Source organism: Lethenteron reissneri, chromosome 32, assembly GCF_015708825.2.
Source record: "Lethenteron reissneri isolate LAM-NWPU_2019-01 chromosome 32, ASM1570882v1, whole genome shotgun sequence".
Lineage (NCBI taxonomy): Eukaryota > Metazoa > Chordata > Hyperoartia > Petromyzontiformes > Petromyzontidae > Lethenteron > Lethenteron reissneri.
The window spans coordinates 4718262-4745479 of NC_083810.1; the positions used below are offsets into that span (position 1 = coordinate 4718262).

General features: G+C 47.1%; 1 protein-coding gene across 2 annotated transcripts in view; it reads right to left on the reverse strand.

Annotated features, from left to right (window-relative positions):
• Positions 1–27218, reverse strand: part of LOC133349910 (microtubule-associated tumor suppressor 1 homolog A-like) — a 55445-nt gene that overhangs the window by 23763 nt on the left and 4464 nt on the right. The window contains exon 2 of one of the 2 annotated variants that reach the window (XM_061563772.1): positions 19711–19910. In XM_061563772.1, the coding sequence (XP_061419756.1) occupies positions 19711–19910 (200 nt within the window). Of the gene's footprint in view, positions 1–7615; positions 7787–19710; positions 19911–27218 lie in introns of those variants that run through there. The other variant, XM_061563773.1, reaches the window with a different exon arrangement.

Genomic DNA, 27218 nt, shown 5'->3' on the forward strand with positions numbered 1-27218 from the left:
GCGAAAACAACCGCCGCCCTCCACTTTAGCGTGAAGAGAAAAAAACCCATGTTTGTTTAGACATCGGGGCTGGTCACAACCTTCCGCCCCACACAGACGAACTCTGAAAGGCATCTCAATGAGAAACAGGTTGTTTCTTTTAAACTAAAGCACCCAGGCAGGTTTGTTTTTTTGCTGTGGCAAGATGCCCCACGGTTATTTACTTGGATGCTTTATTTACTCAGCATTCATCCCCCCCACGGGGGCAGTGGCGAGATGGTATACAGGAGGTCGTGGGTTCGATCCCAAGTGACGACGCCTGTAAACTGTATTTGGAGTTTGCATATTCTCCCCTTGGCGGGTCACTTCTGAAAAGATCTATAGAGCTCAGTGGGCCGAACCAGGTAAAATAATAATAGCTCTTTTGTCGTTTGACATTCTCGGAGTTGGCATCAAGCCAAATAAAGTGCAAAACAAAATGTGTTCACTCAATGTACTGTTAAGCGTTCGTGGGTTCATTTAAAAACGGACCAGGGCAGTAGCGTACATTTCCATGGCTTTTAAATTATGCAGGAGGGGTCAATATTCATGTTTGATTTTAGCTTCTAGGGTCATGCCTGGTGGTATTGTAGGTCATGCCCTCCCTGTCAAAGAGTGGCTGATGCGCAGTCAAGTCTAGTCGCACACGGACGCAACAGGGGCTTGTGTCCTATGGACAAGTTGGGCATTTGGTCCGTACAGCCCGACACTCGCCTCTTACTCCAAGAACCCCGTGATGTACAGAGACCTCTCCATACTGCACGCCAAGCGAAGCCCAAAGTTCTCTGATGGGGTTAGGTTTCACGCTCGATCAGACACGTTGCAGAGGCGGATGCAATTTCCCAGTCCACGGTTGACAGATTAATATTTTTAGGCTATTTATTTTCAGTTAACCTTTCTCCATCACGTGAAGCACGGATAAAAACAAGTTATATACCAAGCAAGAGGGTGGAATAAAAGTCGGATTACATGGCTAAAGAAACACCTGCTCAGCTGTGGCGACTGATCAGAGCATGAGATAATGCGCACACCCCTAGGGGAAACCACATCAATCAAATGACTCCATAGAGGGTTCTTTTACAGACACACCCCAAGCAGACACGATCCAGCAGCAGTGACGGTGAACCCGGTGTTATTTCCGAGACACCACACCGGGCCCAGTTCACCAAAAGTCTGCAGCCGTGCATGCCGCATGCGTTGCGTGCAGCGGTATGTCCAGGGCTTAAAATATTTCCACTTCAACAAGTCAGCGTTCCCAGTGCTCGCTTGAGTGTCGGGCGCAACGATTCGCCCCCCCCCCATTACTGGCTCCGAACTGTGGGAGAAGTTCCACGTTCCTGCGACGACCGACCGAGTCGAAATTGGCCGAGATTTTTATGAAATAAAATTCGTATTATTTTTTTTAACCTCAAATGTATCCCGATTGTACGATCAAGTTGTCGTATTTTGCGGTGAAGTTGCAACCCTTCATACAAGAGATGGTCCATAAACTTTAAAAATACGGTTTATATTTTACCAGGCAAGGGCTCACTGAGCTATGTAGCTCTTTTTGCAGAAGCGACCTGGCCACAAATGTTTGCTCAACGAAGTGGCTTATCAAGTGGAAATTGTATAGCAGCCAAACGCTCTAAAAACGTACGTTTCTAAAAGTGTGGAGGGATAAACTGGAAGACCAAATATACATCGTCAGGGTCAGGATTGAATCCACGACCTCCTGTATATCAGGCAAGGTCGTTAACAGCCACAGCGGCACCCATAGATTATGATATTGCAAAGCTACCTACAAAATACGTCCCAGTGACCTATGAACCAGAGCAAGGGCAGTGGTGGCTATGCATGTGGTCTAATCCAGCACTGGGGGCAGAGCGAGCGTTGGTGGATCGCATAAATGTTGCGCAACTTCCCTTTGCCGCGCTACATTCTGCTGGCGAGCCTCAGCGCACAGGGAAAGCGCGGGCTCGCAAACTCTTCCTTCTGTTTGCCACCTCGCCATGCGTGGGTTTTCTCCTGGTGCACCAGTTTCCTGCCACATGTGTAACATTCAGTAATCGGCTGAAAGCATATTAATATGTAGAGAACTGCAGAGCAATCGTTTGTGCCGGCTCACCGCCTGGCAGCCTTCCAGCTTGTGTCTGTGGTTCCTACCTCGGCGATTGTGAGATGCAAATTGCACGAACGGCGCTATATACAATTTCATTTTAAAAGCAATTGTTAACTTTCCAACATTTAGCCACCAAGAACAACCTATGTCATATGACAGCCGAACCAATGCTTGTAAATCTCCAAGTCGGAATTAAAACAAAGTGCCAAGTCACATTTTCTGCTATTTTTTTGGTGTAGCCAGTAATCGCATGCTGAGACCATCAACTTACTAGACACTTGAGAACCCAATTTCATGACAAGGCAGCCGTCTGGGTTCGAACCCAGGCTTTCAGCGGGGCCAGCTTAGCAATTGGACCTTCGAGAGTCACCTTACCCACCTCGCTCACCCCCAAGCTGCGACTTGTATGCAATCAATGAGAAGCTTGCTACTCGAACAGGTGAATGATATGCCAGGCTACAATTCAATTACTCCACTCACCAATATGTATGTTAGCCTATGACGCTTAAGAGGAGCACTTCAAAAGAAAAACTACTTGCAAGGTAAAAATAGTTAAGTACATTGTTTTCATTACATTTACTAAATATGTAAATGTATAAGTGTATACTCAGATATTCCAAAAGCAAAATACTGAATCCACACCCTCTATCCAAGCAAAACAATAAAACCGCTCGCTATTGCACCCATCGTTTGACTGCTGTTTATACACTTACCGTACAATATCTATAAAACTTACCATAAACGGGACATTTCCAGCTAACATACATGGGGAAAAACACGTGTACGGATGTACGCCTCGCCCCCCATTACACGTACAGTTGGCGGTCTCTCCCCCCGCGATCTTTACGGCAGGGAAGTGTCCGAGACAGGCCAACAACGGTGGTGCGAGATAAGTTCAGCGCGGGCGCTGTAAACAAACACATCACAGCTCCTATCTCCATGGCGCAGAGCAGGCTGATAATCAGCATTCCTGCACAGACGATACCCAATTCATGTGTTCTAAATGTGCCTACAACAACTAAAAGCTGCGCGTGTGACAGATAGCTCCCGAGTGGCTTTGTGGTTGTGGAGTTGGCTCACCATGAATCGCCTCCGCAGTGACAGCCACGCTAGGAGAAAAATATGTTAACAAATAGATTGCAAAAACCACGTGGGTTTTGTATGTTACGGTATGCCACGTTTAAAGACCTACGTTTTAGTTTTTTTTAAGGAGGTTTTATTTGGCGTCTCTCTTATCAAGATATCGATCTACACTCTATGGGTTACTTATTCCAGGTCAAAAAACAACCCTCACATGGAAGGACATCAAAAGGGCCACCACGCCTCAAAATCAATGCGCTCTTTATTTAACACCGCACCCTCCCCTCCCGGTGGTATTGGGTGGACACCTTCCACTGCCGTCGGCAATTCTCTGCAGTTGCTGTCGATGTTTCTTCACTCACAGGGGGGGGGCAGTTGAAATCCACACCCCTCCGCTCCCCGCTCACTGAAATACACCACATGGCGCAGACGATTCACGCACGAGGTCGGCAGTGTGGCTCTCCAGCCACAGCGAGTGGGGTGGGGGGGGATTCAATTGCCGGACATAGACTGGCAATTCTAGATTTGAAGCTTTCGTGACTGCAATGATTCATATTCTTAGGTTTTTTCGGTAAAGTCACGTCGGTAAAAAACATTAAAAAGTAAAATACAATAAAAATCACGACGTTTCGGAGGCAACACAAGCTTCCGTCTTCAGGTGGTACCGTCACAGCCACGACAGCTGTATCAAGTAAATGAGAGATTGCAGGAGCTACCACTCCGTTTATATAATGGTTGGAGAAGGTGGTGGGGCAAGGGCCGCATACTTTGTATTAATATGGTAAGGTGAGGCTTGAGACTAGGAATAGACTGCATAACAAAGGTTGAGACTGGCAACTTGTTTCTGTTTCATGTCGCTGGGGGCCCAGTTCCGTTGAGCGTTTTTGGTGTCCGCACGGCACGCAGTCGTCACCGTCCATCGAGCGTCTCCCGTGAGTCACTAGCGGCCTGTGGCTCATCTCGACTGGTGTTCCCAGAGCCCAGCGATGGAAATTCCACATTCCTATGGCGGAGCGTTTTGTTTATCAATACGGAGAGTGGGGCTGACTCCTCACCAAGTGGGGGGTTGATCGGAACGGGTCGTTATGAAACTTGCAACAAGTTAAGGACGTGCCACTTACAAGACAAAAATAACACAAAACAAAGTTACCGAAACTCAGAAGGGTACGAGCTCTTTTTATAATAACTATCAACAAATATATCTCGGGGATGAGCTCGGTGCCTGGCTCCCGTTTAGCGAGAATTGCCATGGGGCATTGTGCGCGTTCGTACCAGTGGGGGGGCGAGGGGGGCGATTCCTCCTTTCGTTATGAAGACTCCCCACCACCACCACGACCCCCATGGCTTGAGGCAAGGGCAACAACCCGATTGTTTAATTAGCATTGGTGGGCCCCCTCCCCCACCCCCACTTCGTGCCTTGAGTCACGGCTGCCTTTGCCCCCCCCCCTACCATACAAACTCGGTATGTTCCAGTCTGTAGATAACTATGCTACTTGAAAAATAAATAAATGACATCACCACATTTACGTAAAGCTGAATTGAATTTAGATGGCAATATATTAAAGCCGTCTACCAAATGACGGTCAGACGGCCATCAATCTATCAAATCGGTGGACCATTTATCGACATGCAAAATTAGGGAGTAACTTCCTTTGGTTTAGATCACGTAAAGCTGTAGAAGATAAAAAGGGACGCGACTTTGATTCCCAGATAGAACTAACATCAGTGTGCACGTGACAGCCGAACCAACCCGCACTCACTAGCATGGTGAAGTATAGTCAAAAAACATCCTTGAGGCGTAAAGCCACGAGGCCGTCGATCACCAGTGGATTGGCAAGGGGCAGGGCAGTATACAGGTGAAGGTGATATATAATTTTAGTAATTCATTTACACAACAAGCCTGACGATCACCTTCAGTCAAGAGTACAAACAACCACTAGCATCTGCTTCTCACCTCACGGAGAGTAAGAAATTAAAAAAAACACCTTCGAACAAACAAACTCATTTTCAAGCTTGTTGGGACAAGTTCTGTTTGCAAGCAACTATTAACGCTGCTATGGTATGCACACACATACCTTTTAGACCCCGCCCCCCCTCCTCAAAAACCCAACAAAGTACGGAGTGGGGGGGGGGGAACAAACAGCTGAACCACGCGAGGGAATATTTCAAGCGTCCGTATCGAGGGGCACGTCGACCGCTTTTGACAAGACGCCGATTTGACACAACTCCATCGCGGGGCTTGGGGGCTGCGCGCTCGGAGCTTCCTCCGCCAGCCAACACACCGCTGCTGCTGGGCCCTCTCCTCTCTCGTTCCCCCATCGCTTCTCGCCAGCGAGCACCGGCACAGCATTTGTTTTGTTTGACCGCGAGGAGGAATTCCTTCCCAAACGACGCTGCCGTGGCCACGGTCGAACGCCAAAACCACCTCTCTCGCGCGCACTGCCATCTGCGCCGCGCTGTTACCACGGCAGACCCGGTGAGGGGGAAAAAAGTGTTACCTTGGGTCTCATAACTCAAAGGCGGCACCTGCATTATTAATGCTCCGTTCAGGAGGCACACAGGACGACATTAAGCTCCAGTGGTGTATGTGCCAAGGCGGTCCGAGCCCACGTGTGTCCCCCCCCACCCCATCCACTCTGGCGGGTGAATAATTGTACCAAGCTGTAGCGGGGCTCTCGAAAATAAACCAGAGCTTGACGATGTTTTTAAAAAATATATATCAGGACGTTTATACACACGCGGCTGAACCAGGGCCAATGTACGTACAGCATCAGGTGCAACATAAATTTGGTAGGGACAAAAAAAAATCCACACGTGCCACCAACTCTACGTTAAGACAAACGCCACGTGTGAGCGAGCAACTATGTAAGAGGCCGACGGGGTTGAGTAAACTACGGCATGGCAAGCAGCACCACACGGTCACCATTGTCTCTCCCCCTGCCGATGTTCACACGCACACCACAAGACGACCACATTCTCAGTTTAAAGTCGAGTCAACCCGAGGGCAATACTCGGGACAGATTGGGATAACCCGCCACTGGCGGGCATGGTGGTTGACAATTAAATTCAGGTTGCTGGGATCATAGCACTGGGCAGTGACCATACCAACACGTCTCTACACACACACACGCAACTAAGACTCTGTACAGACAATATTTGGCATGTAAATAAAACAGATCGTATGTTACGTTACACAAGCACATACATTCGCTGTTAACTACCGTACACAAAACACGAGGCAAAAGACACCGTTTTAGAAACAGACGAGTCTTCTTGAACATAAACTGCTTTGGGGCAGTTGACGTACAAAACGAAAACGGGGAAATGTACTAGGGATGTTCTGCCGTAGAAAGTAACAAAACTAAAACGATCCGAAATCCTGGGACGATTCCGTTATCGCTCGCATCAACGCATCACCTCAGTCCATATCTTACCTGGAGTATTTGTGTACACGTAATGCAAGCTGCAGGAAAATCCCAAGTCAAACTTACCAAAGACGAACTCAAATTTAATATATTATCTGTAAGCCAAGTATTTATTACCCTATGACACTGGGGTGACGAATTGCTTTTTAATTAAAAAAAACCCAAACTTAATAAAAAATTATTTGATAAAATTTTAAAATGCTGCATTAACGTAAAGTTCAGCAGTTCAATAGGTTACTAATCCAGCCGAATGACACTTAATAGTGCTCGACACACAGGATTGAGAGTTTAAATCCCAGTCGGGGGTAGGGGTTTCTCTGCTCATCACCCCTCCATGGTTGATACAATGAGCGAAACTTTGCAGAAAAACAATAGTGGCTGTCCTACACAATCTGACCCCCCGCCATGAGAATGTGGAATTTCCAACCCCTGGTTCTGGGCCGTCAAGGGAGACGGAGTCTCGGAGGGCTCTCGTTTCACGAGCGAAGTTGACAACAGCGGCACTGGGAAGAGAATCCAGAAAGTAGTCCATACCTCGATATGCGAATATTCGATGTACGAAATTTCAGTAAATAACTTTGGATTTACTACCATTGCTTTAAATGGTCATAAACATTTTAAATAAATCGATATCGGTACTATATAAATACGAATACAATTCTATCTTCACCATGTTTATTTTATTTCAGTAGTTTTTTATTTCAATACAGCACAGTATAAAAATATGATATCATTTTCTATGTAAATTGTCCGTTCACAATACGAATGGTAAGTTATGACGCGCCCACAGTACGAATTAGTAAGTTACGCAGGCTGGGAAGAAACGCATCCTCTAAGTCCGAACGACGTACGCCATCCAATATAGGAAGTCTCACCACGGGGACAAAGCTCCAGCAACGCATCTACAGTACTTCGCATATCGAGGTATTGTGTTACCGACAGTCAACACCGTACCCGTGCGTGTCGGGCTGGACTGCACGTGTCTGTTTACCTTTTTGGGCTGCTTGCTGTGGGTGCGGGAGTACGACTTGCTCTCAACGCAGCCCATTGCTGCTTGCCCTGCACTCTCCCCCCCCCACCACCACCAGCACACCTCAACTCGCACACCGCTTGCCCAGCTCGGAGCGTCTGCCGTGACCAGAGAGACGCCTCTCATTGCTTGGAGCCAGCAGCGCACGGGATCATGCCCCTCGCTATGCACCCACCACCGCCACTCGGCCCACCCTCTCACTTACACCACTCCTCCTCTCGCACCACCCGCAACGTAAAGCCACCCTGCCTCCTCCTCCTACTGACAGCCCACCCCTACACCACCCCCCTGCCACACACACAACGCGCATGCACGCCAGCCAGCTTTACCACACTGCTCATAATAGGCGAGCATTGCCTGCCGGCTTCTGGGGAAATAAACCAGTATGTGTCTGGGGACAAAAGTCACATTACAATCACTTACAATCCTCTGGCATCGGCAACACCCACCCCGCCCCCCTCCCCATTCCATAACAAAAAAACTTTCCACAACGCCAACTCAAACACGCATTGTTCTCGATTTGCAAGCCTAAAGCCAGCAGGGGAAATGCCACATTCCTATGACAGGAGCCGGGTCCATCCATATGACGACCACGACCGACTGACAGTGGTGCGGATTTAATTTAGCCCGATGGTCGGACTCCCAGCTAAGACTTACATTCTCAGGCTCCTGGTTTTGAGTCGTCTTCTCACCAGGGCTTAATTTCTCAAATATTGGCCGGGTCGCTGGTTGACAAGAGGAGGTGGGAGATGGTGAGTTAGCGCCACAGCAAGATATTCTGAGTTGTGGTGTGGGGCCGTCCATAAATGACGTCACGCGGTTTGACGATTTGACCCCCCCCCCCCCTTCGTCATACACGGCACATATAGTCAGACCCCTCCTCAAATATGACGTCACAAAGCTCTGCCCCCCCCCCCAAATAAAACATGCTTCAAATCCGTTTAAACTATTGTCATTGTAGTGCGTATTTAATGTGCCGCTGCATTGATGGAGAAAACATTTATTAAAAAGTCTATTTAATTAAATAGAACTTGTGTTTATATTTATTTAAGGTTGCGCATTTTGATGTGACGTCACATTTCTCACCCCCCCCCCCCCCCTCGTCAAATATCTGACCCCCCCTAGGTGCGTGAAGTCATTTATGGACGGCCCCTGTGCCAGGTGCGTAAACATTTTCTGGGTTGCCAACCCGACTTAAAAATGGGGATTTTTTTTATACATTGAAGCATTATTGCTCACATTCACTCTGCCTAAAGCTGCATTTCCACAGCACTGCATTTTTACTGATAGAGCAGACTTGTGCACAACTTACAAATACCCCTGCATGCCATTTAGCCACAAGGGTTTTGAATTATGACTAAATAAGCGTGCAGTTTTTGCAAATTAAACTCAAAACATTGTCATTTATGCAGCGTGTGTTACCAACAACCATTGTATTTTATCTACCTTTTGGAGATAAATGCGTGTTACCCGTGCCCACACGCGCATTTTGCTTTTCCAACCACATAGGACCACCAAAACACTAAACACGAACATTAAACTACTGTACACCATGCTGTTGTAAGCAGGAACGAAAACCAAATGTTTGTCTTCTTGGAGCCACCGGCACCGACCATGGAAACGTGGAATGCCCACCTCTCGCTCCGGGCCACCACTGATGACAAAGCACCGTCGACGTTGCTCATCCTAGTCGTGAGACCCGAGTTTGTTTTCTACAAACCTACGTGGGGCAACAGCAGGCTAACTAAGAGAGAATCCTACCAATATCGATGGGCACATTGGTGGTGTGAGATTATACATATACCAAAGACAGAGGATCCCCCGAATAGCCTTAACAGACTGCAGTTTGCGAGCACCATCTATGAAAGCAGGCACGGCACATGAGGGGGGTGGGTGGCCAGCACCACACCCGGCCGCATTGTCTCCCCGGTGGTGATCATTACACACCGCACCAGGTACTTGTCTGAGGCCGAGTCGACCTAGTGGAGGCCCAGGACCGAGTTCGATTCCCGTGAGCTGGAATCGAGCTCGGGCCGCCAAGTTCATAAGCACGGCGTGTTAAAATCGCTACACTACTGCTCCCCAAACACTTGGGTCCCAATTCAAAATCACCTTGCATCGGTGACTTGTCCGACTGCAGTCAGGGGGTTGATACGTGTATCAGTGTCCGGAAGATGCAGTGGTGCCGTGCCTTCAGTGTCTGCCATGCGTTTTAGAGGACAGTATTTGGCTGCTAGAAATATCCACGTGATAAGCCACTTCGTGGCCTATCATTTGTGGCCAGGTCGCTTCTAAGAGCTATATAGCTCAGTGGGCCTTACCTGGTAAAATAAAATAGTTCTTAGTTAATCGAACATACTGAAGGTGTACCGTATACAGGATGCTGCCGTGGTTGTCATAGTCATCACAATGAACTTGACGCATTCCAGGACGTCTCCGGTTTCAATTCTTGGTGCGGCAGTTGAAAGAATGGCCACATTTCTTAAATCCCACGCACACTCATTGCTGGTTTTATTAGGTGCTCACCGACAGCTCCTACCCCAACGGTCTATATAAGGCTACACGAGTCTTTCAGGCTTATTTTACACGCAGATTAAATATCAAGAATAGTCCTTTTTACACGGTAATGTTTACCCAAGTCCCAATAGTTGTTTCAGGAAGATCCTGCATGGAATGGTTGGTTCGTCCTTAATGACCGTTTCATATTCAAGCGTGTGTACGTATATTCCGTACACGTGTGTACGGAATACACGTACGTGTGTACACGTACACAGTGAACGATAGTGCGTGTGGTGGTTGGTGCGCGCTGCGCAACAAACCTGGCGAAACAGAGTTGGATTGCCGCTCACGGCCAACACCAGTGACCAATATCCGAACCGGTCCCGAGCCACCCCGAGGGCAACTCGGCCCCAAATGAGTATATGGTGTGTAATTATCGCCACGAGGGAGACAAAGGCGTTTGGGCCTTCATTTAGGTGCTCGCTAACAGCACTTGCGATCACAAGCTCCACCACTGGAGTGAAATAAAACATGAACTCCATACCATCACTCCACGAATAAAAGGTAGGTTCCTCCAGTCCACACCCTATTTGGCGTTCCAGACCAATATCATCAAGCAGCATTTGTTCAAGCAAGTAAACTTCAGATAGGTTTCAACCGGAGTCGTCTCACCACGAGGCAGGCTTAGAGCAAATGCTGCTGGATTAGCAGATGTTATCGGCAGCACTCCATATAAACTATGGGGGCCCTGTTCAACGCAAAAACCACAGGGACTCTACTTACGAACTTCGAGATACGAGCATGTACGTATGTCCAGTTGCCCGTTCAGACCGAGATAAGTTCAACCGCCGTGCAATAGATGGTGGCGGCATCTACACCTACAGGAGATTATACAACTTTTAAAACCATTTCCCGTGTTTAGTATACATGCCGTACAACACGTTTGGAATCGACAGGCGTAAAAAGTTGGACTTGCGAACCGACCTCTGAAACCTAACTCATTAATAATCAGAGAAGTCCCTGTACGGCACACTCATTACGCGTTGCCATAGAACATCACGGGGTAAGCGCAAATATAACTCCAAGTGCAGTGAAGAATTTGTATTTGGCTTCCCATGCGCTTGTGGAAGCAAAATATCAAGTGTGATATTCTAAGCCCAAGTTTTACTCTGGTCTTTGTTGTTATGGAGATGACTTAAACATTGATTACAACACAATGGTCTACTCTCCAGTGGAGGCTTATCTAATGTTCTGGATAGCACACGCACACACGAGTCACCAATTAAAATCTAAGTTGTCAAAGCACAATGCAAAAAACAGATAGATGCAAATAACCTAACAGTTAGTTCTTCTTAAGAGCCACAGAGCCCTTGCAGATCTTGACATCAATTTGCCAATATTTAGTTATTTATTTGGCCCTTATTGATAAAACTGCTGTATGACGGCCTCCAGATGATTTACTGGGCAGTTGGTTTGCGTCAATGAAAGTGGGGATCAGACTGGAGCATACAGTACAATGGATTTTGTTTTGCAGATATATTCAAATAATGGTGCTTGTCTCCAAAGCACTATCCAGGCTCTGCCTTGCTTAGCTTCTCAGATCTGGACAGACCAGGGGAGCTTTACGACAGATAGTTCTTGATACAGGAATGTATTTACAAAAAACACAGCAAGTTTAAAATTATTGGAAACAAGTCTGTTAGTAAGTGCCGATTCCCAGATATGGGGAACAGGTTTTCACTATATGCAGCGTTTTAAAATATTAAATTCCACTCGGGTAAGAGTATTCACAACCCAGAAGTTTGGGAAGTTTAAATCCCAGGTCAGCATATCACCACATCGGGGTCAATGGAGTACCACACTGCACCATCAACGTCGGTTGACTCGTGGACAGACTTGGCCCCACCACAGCAACGTGAAAGTTCCACCCTGAAGTACAGGGCTGCCAACCGTCATAAAACACCCTCTGCGTGCTTGTTTGAGCGACGAGATACCGATTGACTCAATACATTAAAACATCATTTAGTTTTTCTACGCAATTCCAGGTGTTTTTTTGTTACATCAGCTAGATTTAATAAAATATCAGAATCAGAATTATAGATTTGAAGCTTTCGTGACTGCAAGGATTCATATGCTTAGGTTTTTTCGGTAAAGTCACGTAGGTAAAAAATGTAAATTAATAAAAGTAAAATAAAACAAAATAAAAAATTACGACGTTTCGGAAGCAACACAAGCCTCCGTCTTCAGGTGGTGAGTTTTTAGTTTGTTTTATTTTACTTTTATTAATTTACATTTTTTACCTACGTGACTTTACCGAAAAAACCTAAGAATATGAATCAGAATATTTACTTATACTGGAGGAATCCGATGACTTCGAGACCAAATACGTCAGCTGTTAAACAAGCTTTTTCTTCATTTCCCAGTCTCTGCCAACGACCCATAATTGCACAAATTCTGCCACAAGGGCGATGCATGCAACAACAGCGAAGCCCAACGCCGGTAGGGCTTTGTGGCCCGAAAGGGACAGGGTTAGGATTGGACACATCGGAACGCCGTCACTTCAACAGCACGCACATTCAGCTATTGTTAACAAAAAAGAAAGCCAGATTTTTTACCGCTTTAGCGAGGTCATATTTCTTCCTAACCAATGCCCCGCATAATACAGTCTGGTGTGCACCTTAAGCAACTCTACTCATTTGCACATTACGTTAATCTTTAACCAGATTGCACCAAAAAAAGAGATGCATTCTCTGCCAACAGCTACACAGTTAAATGCCACGGATTAAAGCCCTCGAATCTTAACCAGATGTTGTAGGAGTTGAAGTCTCGGTCGGGGTTCAACTCGGCCCATCATACCCACCTGGCACAACAAAATGAGTAGCACTTCATTATAAAGCAGTGGTAATTTTATATATAGACTGGCCCCCACCACACGAACGTGGAATTTCTATACCTCTAGGCAGTGCCACCAATGGAGAAGAGCATCAGCCACATCCATGGGGAAGCAGGCAGCCTTTGCATTTGGTGACATGAAACGCATTTGAATTCGGAGGGTGCATTCATTTTCATTTTGCTGTATATAGCATAGCAGGACATCGCATCTGATCTCCCCCCTTGCGGGTGCCATCTCTCGCCAAATATTTCCACAGAACGCGAGCACGCGCCGGCCGTGAGCTTTTGCCGTGATCGATGCCAAGCTGAAAACCAAGACCGATTACTAGCATTAGCGCTACATTCCGTTTGGGAAGCGGAAGGTATTTTGCAATGATCGTGGCTCGCTCTTGGATTTGTGTCGGCAAGTGGGATAGAATCGTACCGGGCCTCCAGGGGAAAACAACAAACTGCAACCTCGGGGAATTTCATCGGCTGCATTTTTCACCGAAACCAAGTAAAAAGGGTGGCATATAACTTGAATAGGAGGCTCCGGTCGCGAATGTGTGTGGAGCTTCTTTTGCACTGTACATAGCCAATCGCGCTAATCGGGAGGTGCTCTCGCATGCACACGTGAGCAATTGTTGAATACACTTACGTAATAAAATACTGGCATATTACTTGTTTATACCGAGCTTGCCATATCGCTTACTGTTGATATCTGGCACCGACAGCAGGTCACCGTAATTACAACATGTGGCCAATGCAAAATAGCTGTTGCAATCCTGCCTTCACATGTAACGCAGGTGCGTGCACAATACAATGTACACCTTGCATCGCTTGAAATACTTCAAATGCCAGTGCAAAATTTATGTACACAGAGGAAAAAACTCATACCAAACTATGCTATAGCAATGCACGTGTACACTGGCTTAAAAAAACACTTGATGTGGGTGAAATCATTTTAGGTAGCGTGTAATTTGAAAGAATAAAAAAATTGTGTCAAGGCTGTGATCGTGAGCTATGCGGCGACCCGTTTTCCATTGCGGCTATGGGTTAATAATACACTCGGGGAGACCATTTTCAGCCCAACGACCCCAGAGAGGAACGGCCCTATACTTTAATTCCCTCCCACACAACGTATCGCTCATGGTGATGCATGCGAACGCTTTTTACAACGAAGTTCATTTGCGCAAGGTGACCAATGTCATTGGAAGGTCGGGGGGGGGAATGGATTTGCATTAAATACGTATACAGGCTTTATACCCCAGGTGCTCACTCGGTGCAGAAATTCGCACAGTGATCTATAAGTAGCCATGTGCCGATGCACCCGTCTCCCTCGTGACGTGTGGCTCGCGAGTATGCGGGAGAGGGACATTGCAAGGTTGTTGTTTTTTTATGTGGCTTTGGAGGAAAGTCAGCGAAATGAAGCCGGGCAGTAAGCAGGGAAAAAACCCATGGAGAGAGGTCCCTGCGCAAGGTGGCATAAGAACGCGGACTTCTTCCACCAAACCGGAATGCGGAAAACAACATCTGGGGTCAGGGAGGTGATCGGGCAGGTAATAGAGAGGCTTTCCTCGCCCAATGCTCATTTAAGCAAGGAAGACACCACGTGACAACCATTGCACGTGTAGAGCGCTCGTCAATGCTACTGGACAACCGTGAAAGAGCTTTATAGCTAATCGGATTCCTTTCCGTATAAATATTCCGATTCAATCCACTGCTGGATGAGGGCCTCCCACACTGGCATTTCAAGGCGGGCATCTGTTCACACTTCACCACATTGGTCAGTTCGGGTTGAACAGGGAGCATTAGTACAATATACAATGCATTTTGATCCACGGACGTCTGCTGCCCATAACATAGCTCCCCCCCAACCCCCACCCTCCTGCCAACCTATAGTACCTGTTATGCACAATGGTCACCCATCCAACGCAGCTTAGCTCGGGAAATCCGATAGGATCAAAACCGCATTCCAGGCACTTTCGTCAAAGTGCAACCGATTCTTTACAAATAGTGGCCCGTGCTACTACTACGACTACAGAAGCAGTTCGTACAGCTATTATTATTTTACACACACGCTTTACATTAAACACAATCATTCTGCATCATCACACGCGGTACCCATCGCGCCGAGCTCAGCACGGGGGACGGCGTGCAGGGGACAGCAGCAGACGGTCATAAAGCTCCGGGATGCGTACGGAAATCGCACCTCCGGGGGGAGAAAGGAAAACGAGGCAATATTGGTCCCGACAAACACACTGACGGGAGCGTCAGAGGTTCCACTGCCCAAGCGCGGCAGCGGGGCACGCAACCTGGCGCCTCGACCGACAACGCCGGCGTGTCGGCGATGCGAGCATTTTAATAATTCCCTGCGCTTTGGAGAAAGCTGTACGATGCCACACAGTGCCGGATTATCCTAGGAGTAAAAGTAGCTACATATGCTTACGGGCCCCGCACTTTTCAAGGGCCCCGTGCTAAATGCTTTTAAGCCATCAATTCCGGTTCAGTGATTCTGCACTTGCTCTATCACTATAGTACTATACTGCCTTCAACTTTTATGAACGACTGGGTGTTTAAGGTTATCGATTTGTCGTATTATCTGGCTGTATAGCTATGAAAAATACAATACTTTACTATGCAAGTTACAAAATTTGTGTTTTAATATTTGTATCTTTTTATTTAGGGCCCCTTTATAACATTTGCTACAGGCCCCGCACTAGCTTGGTCCGGCACCGATGCCACAGCAAATGGAGAGCACCGCTTCATTACGTGCGCGGCTCCACACACCCGGCTCAACCTTCCTGCAAGAGTTTCATCTGCAGAATGTGTTGCATGCTTTCATCGATACATCTCTTAAGCGCCGTACGTAGCGGACCGTGCTAATTGTACGTGCAGGGAAAAATGGGGCAACAAACTGAACGCACAAAGCAGTTCTAAAGAAATTAGTTTTCAAGCTCGATTTGAAAGCGCATAGCTCCAGTGGCTTCTGCATATCGGAAGGAAGAGCCGTTCCAGACGGCCGCAAAACGGCATCTGAAAGCACGCGATGCAATGGCCGTCTTTGTTCGACGGTTAGCCAAAAGCCACTGCTGCAAGAAACGCCGAGTTCGCGTGACGGTTGGTTCATGAAAAGGCGAAGGTGCAGCCCCGCAATTCCCATGCTCACGCCACCGCTGGCAGGAGGGCCTTTTTCACTAGCGAGCCCTAGCGAACCTCTCTCAATGGGTATTTGGGAACACTTCAACATTTTGGACAAGGTAGGAGTGGACCCACACTCCACCCCGTGACATGCCAATGGACTTCCCATCGTGCAATCCACGTATATACCTCGCTAGGTGGACATAGGCAGGCGAGCCGGAAGGGAGGGTTGTAAGGAACTCACTCATTATTTCAACGCTGGCAAGATATTAACTACCTCGTCCAATGTACAGGAGGTCGTGGGCTAGATCCTGATGCCTGTATATTTGGAGTTTGCATAGTTCTCACTCCTGGTGGTGACGTAGATTTTTCTCCGGGTACTCCGGTTTTTCCCTCCACACTTTTACAAACGTACGTTTAGAGTATTTGGCTGCAATAAATGTCCACATGTTAAGCCACTTCGTTGAGCTATCGTTTGTGGCCAGGGCGCTTATGAAAAAGAGCTCAGTGGGGGCCTTACCTGATAAAATAAGAGTTTAGTTTATTTTAACCGAGCCGGCGACCTCTGGATTACAAATCCAGTGGTGCCAACCCCGTTGCACCACGGCAGCGTCCCATCAAACAATATTAACGACGCAACGATAATATTCGTCTCGCAAAAACACAGCGGCGTGGGGCGACGTAGTTTCGCGGCTCCGCTTGAGCCCTCTTGGCACCGGCACGGCCGTCGCTGCGTGTGGAAGCAGACGCAGCATAAAGCGTGTTCTCGTGGGTGGACCCTTCCACCCCCCCAGCCCCCACTCGGACCTTTTAAAATCTTCCGCGCAGCCTTATCACAACTCCTGTTGTGTCTCGATCCAAGAGGGCGGCGCGCGCACGTGCGCATTTTTCAGGAGCGACAACCCGACGTTGAATTTTGCCAAGTGGAAACGTTAGGACGCAATGAAACCGATAATGGGGGGGGGGGGGGGGGGGGGGGTACACGCAATCTGGATGAAATGCAAAGCCAAAAAGACAGTGCCCTGCTGCGCTGGAGCCAACACCAATATTTGCCTTCATAAGTCTGAGAGCGGGAGACAAGGAAAAACGAGAAAAATCTGGAACAAGTTCAACACGAATCCCCGAGGAGCGTCCAGAATGATGCTGCTGCTGCACTGTATAAATCAGCGGGACAAACCTCTTCTCATCTGCACACCTGAATCTACTCGGGCTTGCCACCTTTTCTCACAGATCAAGCCCAGACAGAGTTTTCAGGTCAGCCTAGGTCGGCAACCTGCAGCTTCCCGGAGCCGCATGCGTCTCTTTGTGGACTGGCTCGTGACGTTATTCATTAAGGACGACCGTCTCGTAGTCACGTGCAACGCGGCTCTTGAATGGCTCTGTTATTTTGGTTGCCAATCCCTGGCCTTGGTCTTTCAAAAATATGCAGTCCACTGTATTTAGTTCAACACGAGCCACCAAAACTCGAGACAAAGAAATGCCCGTCACCTGGACAGACACCACTGCCTGGATTGTCCGAGTCAAACCCCCAGATTCCCGCAAACTCCTTTGGAAGTGACCCACAAAGGTCAGACCACTTGGTTGCCCACAGATTAGGGGGTAGTGGAACCCGTTCGCGGGTGGACCAGTCGATGGGTCTGGGTGGTGCAGAATGCATCGCAAGCGACTACATAGGATGCACCCACTCAGAAAAAGCCGCATTTTTGTCCGCTTACAAACAATGTTTCTTCTTAACTATTCTCACGAAGAAATGTTTGACTTCAGCAAGTGGGACTTTGTTCAAAAAAAAGTTGTACAAAATAATTGCCTCTGGATATAATAAGAATAATAAACCTTATAGAACTGCGTTAGCAGTAGTGTACAATACCAATCCAAGCACACATTTTTATTTAAAATCCCGCAATTACCATCATCATCATAAATACGGGCCAAAGAAAATTGCCCTTTCTTCAAAAAGAACAATGGGAACTTTAAAATTAGCTCATGTGGTGCTGTAGTTGATGACCACACTGCCACCTGCTGGCATCGAGGCCACACAGGTTCCAAAATGTTTTCGATGCAGAAGAGTTTTGCGCAAGCAAAATGAGAATTCGTGGCTTTGAAGCAGCACCTGGCAGCAACCGTGAATTCAACAAAGGGGGAGGGGGGGGGAGGTTGGTTTGGCAGAGACGATGAGAGCAGCCGCCGATAATTACAGGGAACCCGTGGCCAACGTGCACTTGACCACTCATTCGGGAGCACCTCACTTGGAGCCGACCCCCCCCCCCCCCCTCCATATTCATACCAGTCTCATTTTTACTACCCTCATGATTACAGAAATCGCAGGCACTCCCCCTCTGTGACAGTGCAATTAGGCACCACAGGGAGAAATTTATCCCAAAACTCGGTGCAAGATATGTTTTTAGCCAGTTGTACTGGTTGTTGTCTGGCATGGCGATTGACATTTCATTTGCCTGGATCTTTCTCCAGTAGAGCGGCTCAAATTTTCATTTGATCACATGGCACGGACGGCTCCATCCAGTCCTTGAAGACTAAACTAAACTATTTTTCATTCTATCAGGCAAGGACCACCGAGCTATATAGCTCTTTTTTCTTAGAAGCTACCTGGCCACAAATAATAACCCAAGTGGCTTATCACGTGGAAAATTCAGCCAAATACTCTTAAACGCACGTTTCTAAATGAGGGAAAAACCGGAGGACCCACAGAAAAATCCACGGGACCACGGGGAGAGAGACACGCAAACTCGGAATATACAGCAGACGTTTAGGTGGGGATGGAACACACGACCTCCTGTACACCAGGCGAGGTAGTTAACATCGCCACCGTCGCACTCGGAACATGTGGTGAGAACCAGGCGACAGTCTACATTATAGACTGCCAGTACACTCAAACGTAAGAACCAGGCTACAGTCTACATTATAGACTGCCAGTACACTCAAACGTAAGAACCAGGCTACAGTCTACATTAGTGGTTTTTGTTTTTTAATATTTTTATTTGTATTATTTTCTATTTTTTATTCACTTAATTTTTTTATCTGCGTGACTTTACCGAAAGAACCAAAGAATATGTGGCGAGCATCCATGAAAGTCGGCACAGCACACAAGGAGCGGGGTAACCAGCACCAATACCCGGCCGCCTTCGTCTTTACTCCCCGCACTGGGTACGCATTTAAGGCAGAGTCAACCTAGAGGAGGCCAAGGACTGGATCGCATAGTCACCACCGATGTTGGGCATGAGCAGGAATCAAACTTCCGCATTTAAGGCAGAGTCAACCTAGAGGCACTACAGCCGCCATTGGCCATTAAGTGGCGGCAAACATCACCACAGTGCTTGATCCAAGTTCGGTGCACTTCGAGGCCACGTGAAGTGTGGAAAACTCGCTACTTGCAGGAAGTTACGGGCAGACCCAGGCACCATGGGTTGACTGTCCGAGAAGACTGGCAAGATCACCAGCTGTGCCCAGCTTTCTACATTTTACCCGCTCGGCGCAACGCGCGCACACACACACACACGGTGCCCACCCACGCCCGTGTCCGTGCATACCTTGGCGGCGAGGTGCTGCAGCACGATGGCGAGGGCGGCGAGGGCGGTGACCCTCTCGGCGTCGAGCCGCTGTGCGCACCGCAGGCGCCGCGCCAGCTCGTCGCGCGTGGCACGCAGCTCCCCCAGTAGCTCGTCGGGACCCCGTGACAGCAGCAGGTCGGGCTGGCTCAGGCAGCCCGACAGGGCCGGCCGGCCCGCACCTGCAACCACACAGCCAAGACGTTTTTAAATTTCGATTTAAAGCTTTCGTGACTGCAGGGATTCATCTTCTTGGTTCTTTCGGTAAAGTCACGTAGAAGGGAAATAATAAAATAGACCTGGTCTTCACCTGAGGACGGCTGCTTGCGTTGTGGCCGAAAGGTCGTGAGAATTTTATTAGGTTTTATTTTTATTATTTTATTACTTCCCTTCTACGTGACTTTACCGAAAGAACCAAGAAGACGTTTTTATTTATGAATTATTATTACGGGGGGACTCGTCTACTTACAAACGAGTTGGTTACCAGGAGGTCCTGTTGATTCCAAACATCCCCCCCCGCCCCCTCGGCTATATAATCCCTTGTTACAGCCACTTCTTTGGCATACTTCAGCGATTGTTTTCACTTTCGTGGTTCCCCACCTGATGAAGGACGCTTGTGTTGCTCCCGAAACGTCGTGATTTAATTTAGTTGTTTTCATTTTAATTTCTTTTGTTTTTTACCTACGTGACTTCACCAAAAAAAAAAAATATGATTCCAAACATGTTGTACGGCATGTACACTAAACACGGGGAATGGCTTTAAAAGTTGTATAATCTTCTGTAGATGCAGGCGTGCCACTGGTTCTTCATGGTTCTGGAGATGGAGATTCCACCACCGCCAGATTGTGCGGCGGTTGAACTTACGACTCTCGGTTCAAACAGGCCACTGGACATTTCGGACAGGTTTGTTCGAATCTCAGAAAGTTAGTAAGTCGAATGGTTGTGGAGTAGTCATAATTAGTTTTATATACATTAGTTTTTTTTAAGGAGAAACCCATCTCGGAGCGAATGTAAACGCGCGATAAAGCGACTCATCACTTCTCGAAGCTAAACATTTTAAGGGGTGGGAGGAGGATGCCTCCCCAGTGAGTGGTCCTCTGTGCAACACAAGGTGACAGCACTTGGACCATCAAGTGGGCATTAGTCTGCCAACACGGGGGCGAGGGGATTGCCACGTGTAACCCCAAGAGTCAAATTGATCAGCTCGAAGAAACGCAAAGTCACCTCGAAAGTTGCCGCGATAATCACGCTCCAGGATGCGATAAGATTTATCGATAATCGGCTCCTCATACTCTTGCAATTGTACTTGTTTTGCAATTCTTCCAGTATACGTAAATGATAACTCCCCTCCACCTACAGACTGCGGTTGAATTCTAACAAAATTGTATCAAGTCTCTTTGTAGGATTATCCCTTTGATGTACCACAAATCGATACTTATTTTAGCGGCCCTGGGCAAAATGGGGCGAGTTGCCCCCCCCCCCACTTCTGACATCGCAACATTTTAACAGTAACGAGTCTACTCGAAACGTCCTCTTCCCCTAGCGCTCACGCGGCCCCCCCCTACCCCCCCCCCTCTCTTCTCTCCCCCCTCTCACCAATATAACCTCTTGCCACGGCAGCTCTCCCGCCGGCGTCAACATTTTATTGCTGTGGTTGTCCCATCTGATGAAGTTCGCTTGTGTTGCGATCGAAACGTCGTGTTTCATTTTATTTCTAGCCACGTGACTTTACCGAAAGAACCAAAGAGCATTGGCTTGGTTCCCATCTCCGTATGTAAGCCCGAAAGCAGCAGTGGAAATGACATCTCATCCTTAAACCTGCGCTATCCTCCCCTCTTGTGGTGAACTCTTACACTGCACTGTTTTTAACCAATGCTACTGGGTTGCCCGATGCTAATGACAAACATTTGAGTTGCAATCAGCACTAACCATGAGCAATCAATACCTGGATACATGCATTCTCAAGCTTGGTGATTGGTTTAAAATTTTACTTTCATTCAGTTTATTATGTTAAGGAGCACCATGGTGGCGTGATCTCCCTCGTGCGGTATGAAGGTGGCCGTGGGGGCTCGATTCTGTACCGCCTCTGTTCCATCAAATGTGCCTCCCAAGTTTCGGCGAAGTTATCAGAAGAGAATGGCTAAGTAATACATTCTTGAATATATCTGTACGGAGCTCGAGTGGTACTACCACGTGCTGGATCATATAAAGGGTTTCCAGTTTCCTCCTCTATGCCACTTGTTCCATAATGGAACCGTCCAAAACATACCAATGCACATCCCCCTCAAAAAGTCTCGGCTTGGTGAGGTTTCCTCTGGTTAAATAATTTTGCATTGGCGTTAATTGCTACAGGCATACGCCATTATACTGCCATTTAGACATTGGACAATACATATCATCGTTCTTTTATAATAATAGCAGCTTGTATTGAGCCTTTCATAGAACCTCAAGGCGCCAAGTAATTTCACATCTCTTACTACAGTGGCGAGATGTTAACTACCTCGCCTGGCTTGCAGGTGGCCGTGGATTAGATCCAGACCTGAACGCCTGTATATCTGGAGTTTGCATGTTCGCCCCGTGGTCGCGTGGATTTTTTTCTCTGGGTCCTCCGGTTTTTCCCCTTCACATTTATAAATCAACATCACGCGTTAAGGAGTATTTGGCTGCTATAAATTCGCACGCGATAAGCCACTTTGTCGAGATAATATTTGTGGCAGGTCGCTTCTGAAAACAGCTCGGTGAGCCTTACCGGGTGAATAAAATATGTTATTTTCTACCTACACGACTCTACCGAAAGAACCAAAGAGTATGGATCCCTGCAGTCAAGAAAACTCCAAATCTAGTTTAGTTTTCGTTTATTTACTTTTAGCGATTTGCTTACCTTTCCTATATTTTACACTCCGATGTTGTTGTATTGTTTCTTGTTGTAACTTTGACCCGCCCCCACTGGACATCTGTGAAAACGTTACATCGCTTATCGGATTTCTCCAGGATCGATTTATTTGTCAGTCCTGTAACGTAACACTCCATCTAGCCCTTGCACACAAGATGCTATCGCTCAATACTCAATAGTGGATGACCTGTTACCTCCTCCAATTGTTACTCCATCGCTAGTCTTGGCCACCAGTCATCAAGCCTCATGAGCGCTGCGTACTTCCACTTATTTTTTACGAGAAGTCAATAGTATGATTTCTAACCCGTGTGTATATTCTCCAATGCATGCTTTCCTGTCTTTCAATGCAGACCATATCCTAACAGCTTCTTTGGAACCAAGCAAAGTCAAATCTGATTCCCAATGTGATTTGTCAAAAAACAAATGCCCTGGGAAGTACATTAACATTCAGCCACAAAGGTTACAAAATGAATAAAAATTTTCGATCAAGCCGAAACGCACAACGCACTTGTGCTTGTACCCAATCAATGTATTACACAAGAGCCTTTATTTTCTGGCTGTACGTAGCAATCCATTGCCAATCATTTAAGCTGCCGATCAGGCAAGATACTTCTAAACCCTGCACCCATCACTTACTGAACAGCAGGTGAGTCATGCTAAAACCTATGCCAAGAGCACATGAACGTCTCAGCTAACGAGAGGTTGCCAGTTTAACACGAAGGCTTTCGCGACTAATATCATCCATAGAGGTTTTTTGGGTTAGATCGCGTAACTATATAGTGTAGTTAAAACCCGCCACCACTCGACACAGCCAACTAGTAAGGGTTGTCACGTAGAACAGAACATGCCAATTCGTCACTAGTACACAGCAGAGCTGTTGCCAGCATGAATTATAACAGGGCAGCTTTGTTTAGCAGTGCAAATAGAAACTAAACAACCGTGCTTGCCAATTACATGAAAAATTAGAATAAGTTCGTGTAAAAAAAATGCATGAAAAGTCTTTCACCATAAAGTTCAGTGTACAACGTACAGATCCTGCTCACGTTTCAACATCACTGGGTGAGGACATTCAGGAGTAACTATGGGATGGTGGCCAATTGTACAGTTTTAAATGTTATTGGCTAGAAAATAGTAATTGCGCATAGAAACCATGCAGAAAAACAACAACCTGCCCATCAAAAGCCTACTTCCTGTACTATCTCCTGCAGGACACCGTTCCATTGCTTCATGATCAAATTCAATAGATTTCCAAGCCGTTAAATCCAAATGTTTGTGTTGCTCAAAAGCAGCAGATCCAGTGCTAATACATACACACGGTGCAAATACTGTTAAGCCATTTCTTACAAAGACAACCTACTGAGAGAGAGCCCAATTCCTAGACTCCCCTCGTATTATACTCAATTGCACGTTTAAATCGGGTTGAATGCATCAGAGGGATGGGTAAAAAAGCGATTTAAGTCTGTATGACTCGTCATCATCATTAACTCCAACACCGCGATTATTACGCTACCCCCTCTATTCATAATTATAGTTATCAATAGCATCACCGCGCTTATTTCATAGCGCGTCCAGGTGGGGCAACGCCCAGCTAAAATGATAGTATTTCTATTTTGACTGCAAATTGTGTCATAACATTGGGGGGGTGGGGGGGGAGACTCACGCTAATGAACAAACGCAAGCAAATATGAAACGCACATTTTTTAAAATTGGTTGCTGCAAGTTCAAAGTTTTGGACTTTGGTAATACTGAAACCAAAGTCCACGGGTACACAAGTAAAAATAACGTTCATTCAAGTGTGTTTATAAATACGGCATCCAATCCGAGTTTTTGCCGCCATATAGATATTGTAGCATTATAATTATCGAAGACAAAAAGGCCTTGGGGACTTCTAATTTACCAATGGTCATGCTTTATAACACAAAACAGGTTTCGCTCAAAACAAGCAAGGGACAGGGGCCCGTCTCTGCCGATGATAGCCTTGAGCCAAAAATGAACGGAATTTGCATCACCTCCGGCAGGATTTTAAACTCACTCCCATCTCCCAAGGGAATCCTTTCTATGCGCCAGAATCGTCGTCGTGACTGGGGAGAAAAACTGCGCCTGGGAAATTCTCTCTATCATGTTCATGGAGAAAATGTCACATTTCTAGCGTATCAAGCACGAACGGGAAACATCGGTCACATGTAAATTTAGTCCATCTATTTCTGCAGTTAAAAATTTTAAGATAACGATGTCGTACGTACGGCCTTGCATTACAAACGTCATAACCTCTGTGCGATTGTAAAGCTAAAACCGAAACGTGTTGCACTCACGACGCATAGCAGAGCGCGGTGGAGGGTGCAGCAGCCACTGCACGCACAGCAAGCCAGGGTACAGAACTCGGAACGCTCGCGACGCAGCCGATAGAGAAATGAGTCAACCCCCCAGGAATTGCAAAACAAAGTGCATTGCAACACTGCCCCACGACGGCCCATGGCGACACTCAATCCCTCCATCGCCGTTACAGCCGGGCCCATACCAGCACCACACCACACCAGTTGGGTGTTTTTGGGAGAGCCACTCTACACGCGACACAGGGGCACAGGAATAATTCTGCTCGTTTGCATGTAAACACGGACACACGCACTTGGAAGCCGAGCAAGGTCAAGCCTGGATAGTGCTTGGGTCAGCGACCACCATGCATAAAATAGATTACAATCATCGGGCTGCGGGGTAGGCAGTGCGGTAAAATACTCTGTTGTACGGTACTTCTATGATCCCCACCGTCACCATGCTGGTTGGTGAAGTATGAACAATTCACACACATGATCTGCGCGGCATGGGGAGGGCCCTCATCCAGCAGTGGATTGGCAAAAGGGCCTGTAACGTGCATATAATTACACACTTATGGCTTCATGCGGGTATCATAGATTTAAATTGCTTAGCTTAATTGTAAAGTTGCGAGTTCCAATCGGGGTTCAGCTCATCCCATCTGTTCTCCATTGGTCAATAAAATCAGCAACCACGTGGTGGGAAGCCGACAACGGTAATCATGAAGAGTGACCCCCCTGCCCCCCGCCCCCGCCATAAGCACGTGGAATTTCCACCACTTCGCTCGAGATCAACAACCGAGTGAAGACACACCGAGTGCGCGCATTTGAGCAACGAGTCGCTGACCTAACCCTCGATAAAAACTCGATAAACGGGGTCCGTCCCCCAATTACTTTCGAGCGAGCCAAGATGCATTTCCAAAACGAGCGCAAGGCTGCGGCGTTCATCTCCTTTGCCGGAAAGAAAACCGCGGCGGCAATTAAAAGTCGGTCCAAACGGAACCACGATCCATGTTTGTTTTGGGGTGAGGGTTCAGGCCACCATAGCAGTTTTACACCAAAATTCTTGTCAAATACTAACCTCCGCCCCCCTTGTTATTAGCCATCCAGAACATGACAGCTTCACTTAAATACAAACACCTTATATGGTTCAATACGTTTTTACCTGGCGAAATAAAATCAACTTAAACTACCTCCCATTAGCACGGTTGGCTGCATACGGTGCAAAAGAAGTTCAACATGCATACATTAAAGTATCGGACATTCATAGCTACGTGCGGCATTGCGCTGCCTTGCCGCACCAGCTCAAGGATACGGGGAGCGCTCTTGGCGGCAACATTCTATGGCAGTGCTTTGCCATCATTTTCTACCCAAAAAACTTGAACTTTTTATACAAAAAAATTGCAATCAACTGCCATTGTATCTCACACCACAATCACGGCCACGACATGTACTTGGCACGAATGCTCAGCGCTGACACGAGGATCCAGACGCTAAAGCCGTGTGGGTTGGTTTGTTTTTTGGACGATGACAGACAACTCAATGCACCGTGAAAAGTTCGAGAAGAGGTGGGAGGGGGGGGAACAAGCCGGGCAAGCGATAACCGAAGCGAGCTCGCGTCACCGCAAAATAACACGCGAAATAAAACCGAAATGTAAACCCCGTGTTTAACCTTCACGAGGTATAACGCCACGTGTTTTGCATGATCCGATGACAGCGGTGTTTGCGTTTTCCATCGATGCTATTATTCGATAAGAGTCTGTTACTGTGCGCGCCATAAAAAAACTCGCACAGTTCAACTCATCGTCAAGCCGCCTCTCCCAAAAATAATAGAGCCCACAAATTAGGTGATACTTTGCAAAAAGATGATTAAAACAATGTATTTAGACGGTTATCCATAATGGGATGTTGCTACCCGCTTTCAGAATATATCGAAATTCGTAATTAGGCTTGCAAATTAAATTTACTAAGCCCATCATCTATTAAGTCTAATTAATGAAAAACAAATACGTTTCGATTTAAAGCTTTCGTGACTGCAGGGATTCATCTTCTTGGTTCTTTCGGTAAAGTCACGTAGAAGGGAAGTAATAAAATAATACAAATAAAACATAATAAAATAATTCTCACGACGTTTTGGCCACAACGCAAGCAGCCGTCCTCAGGTGAAGACCAGGTCTGTCGGGGAGACAGCTGATGCTGACGGTGTCTCCCCGACAAACCTGGTCTTCACCTGAGGACGGCTGCTTGCGTTGTGGCCGAAACGTCGTGAGAAGTATTTTATTATGTTT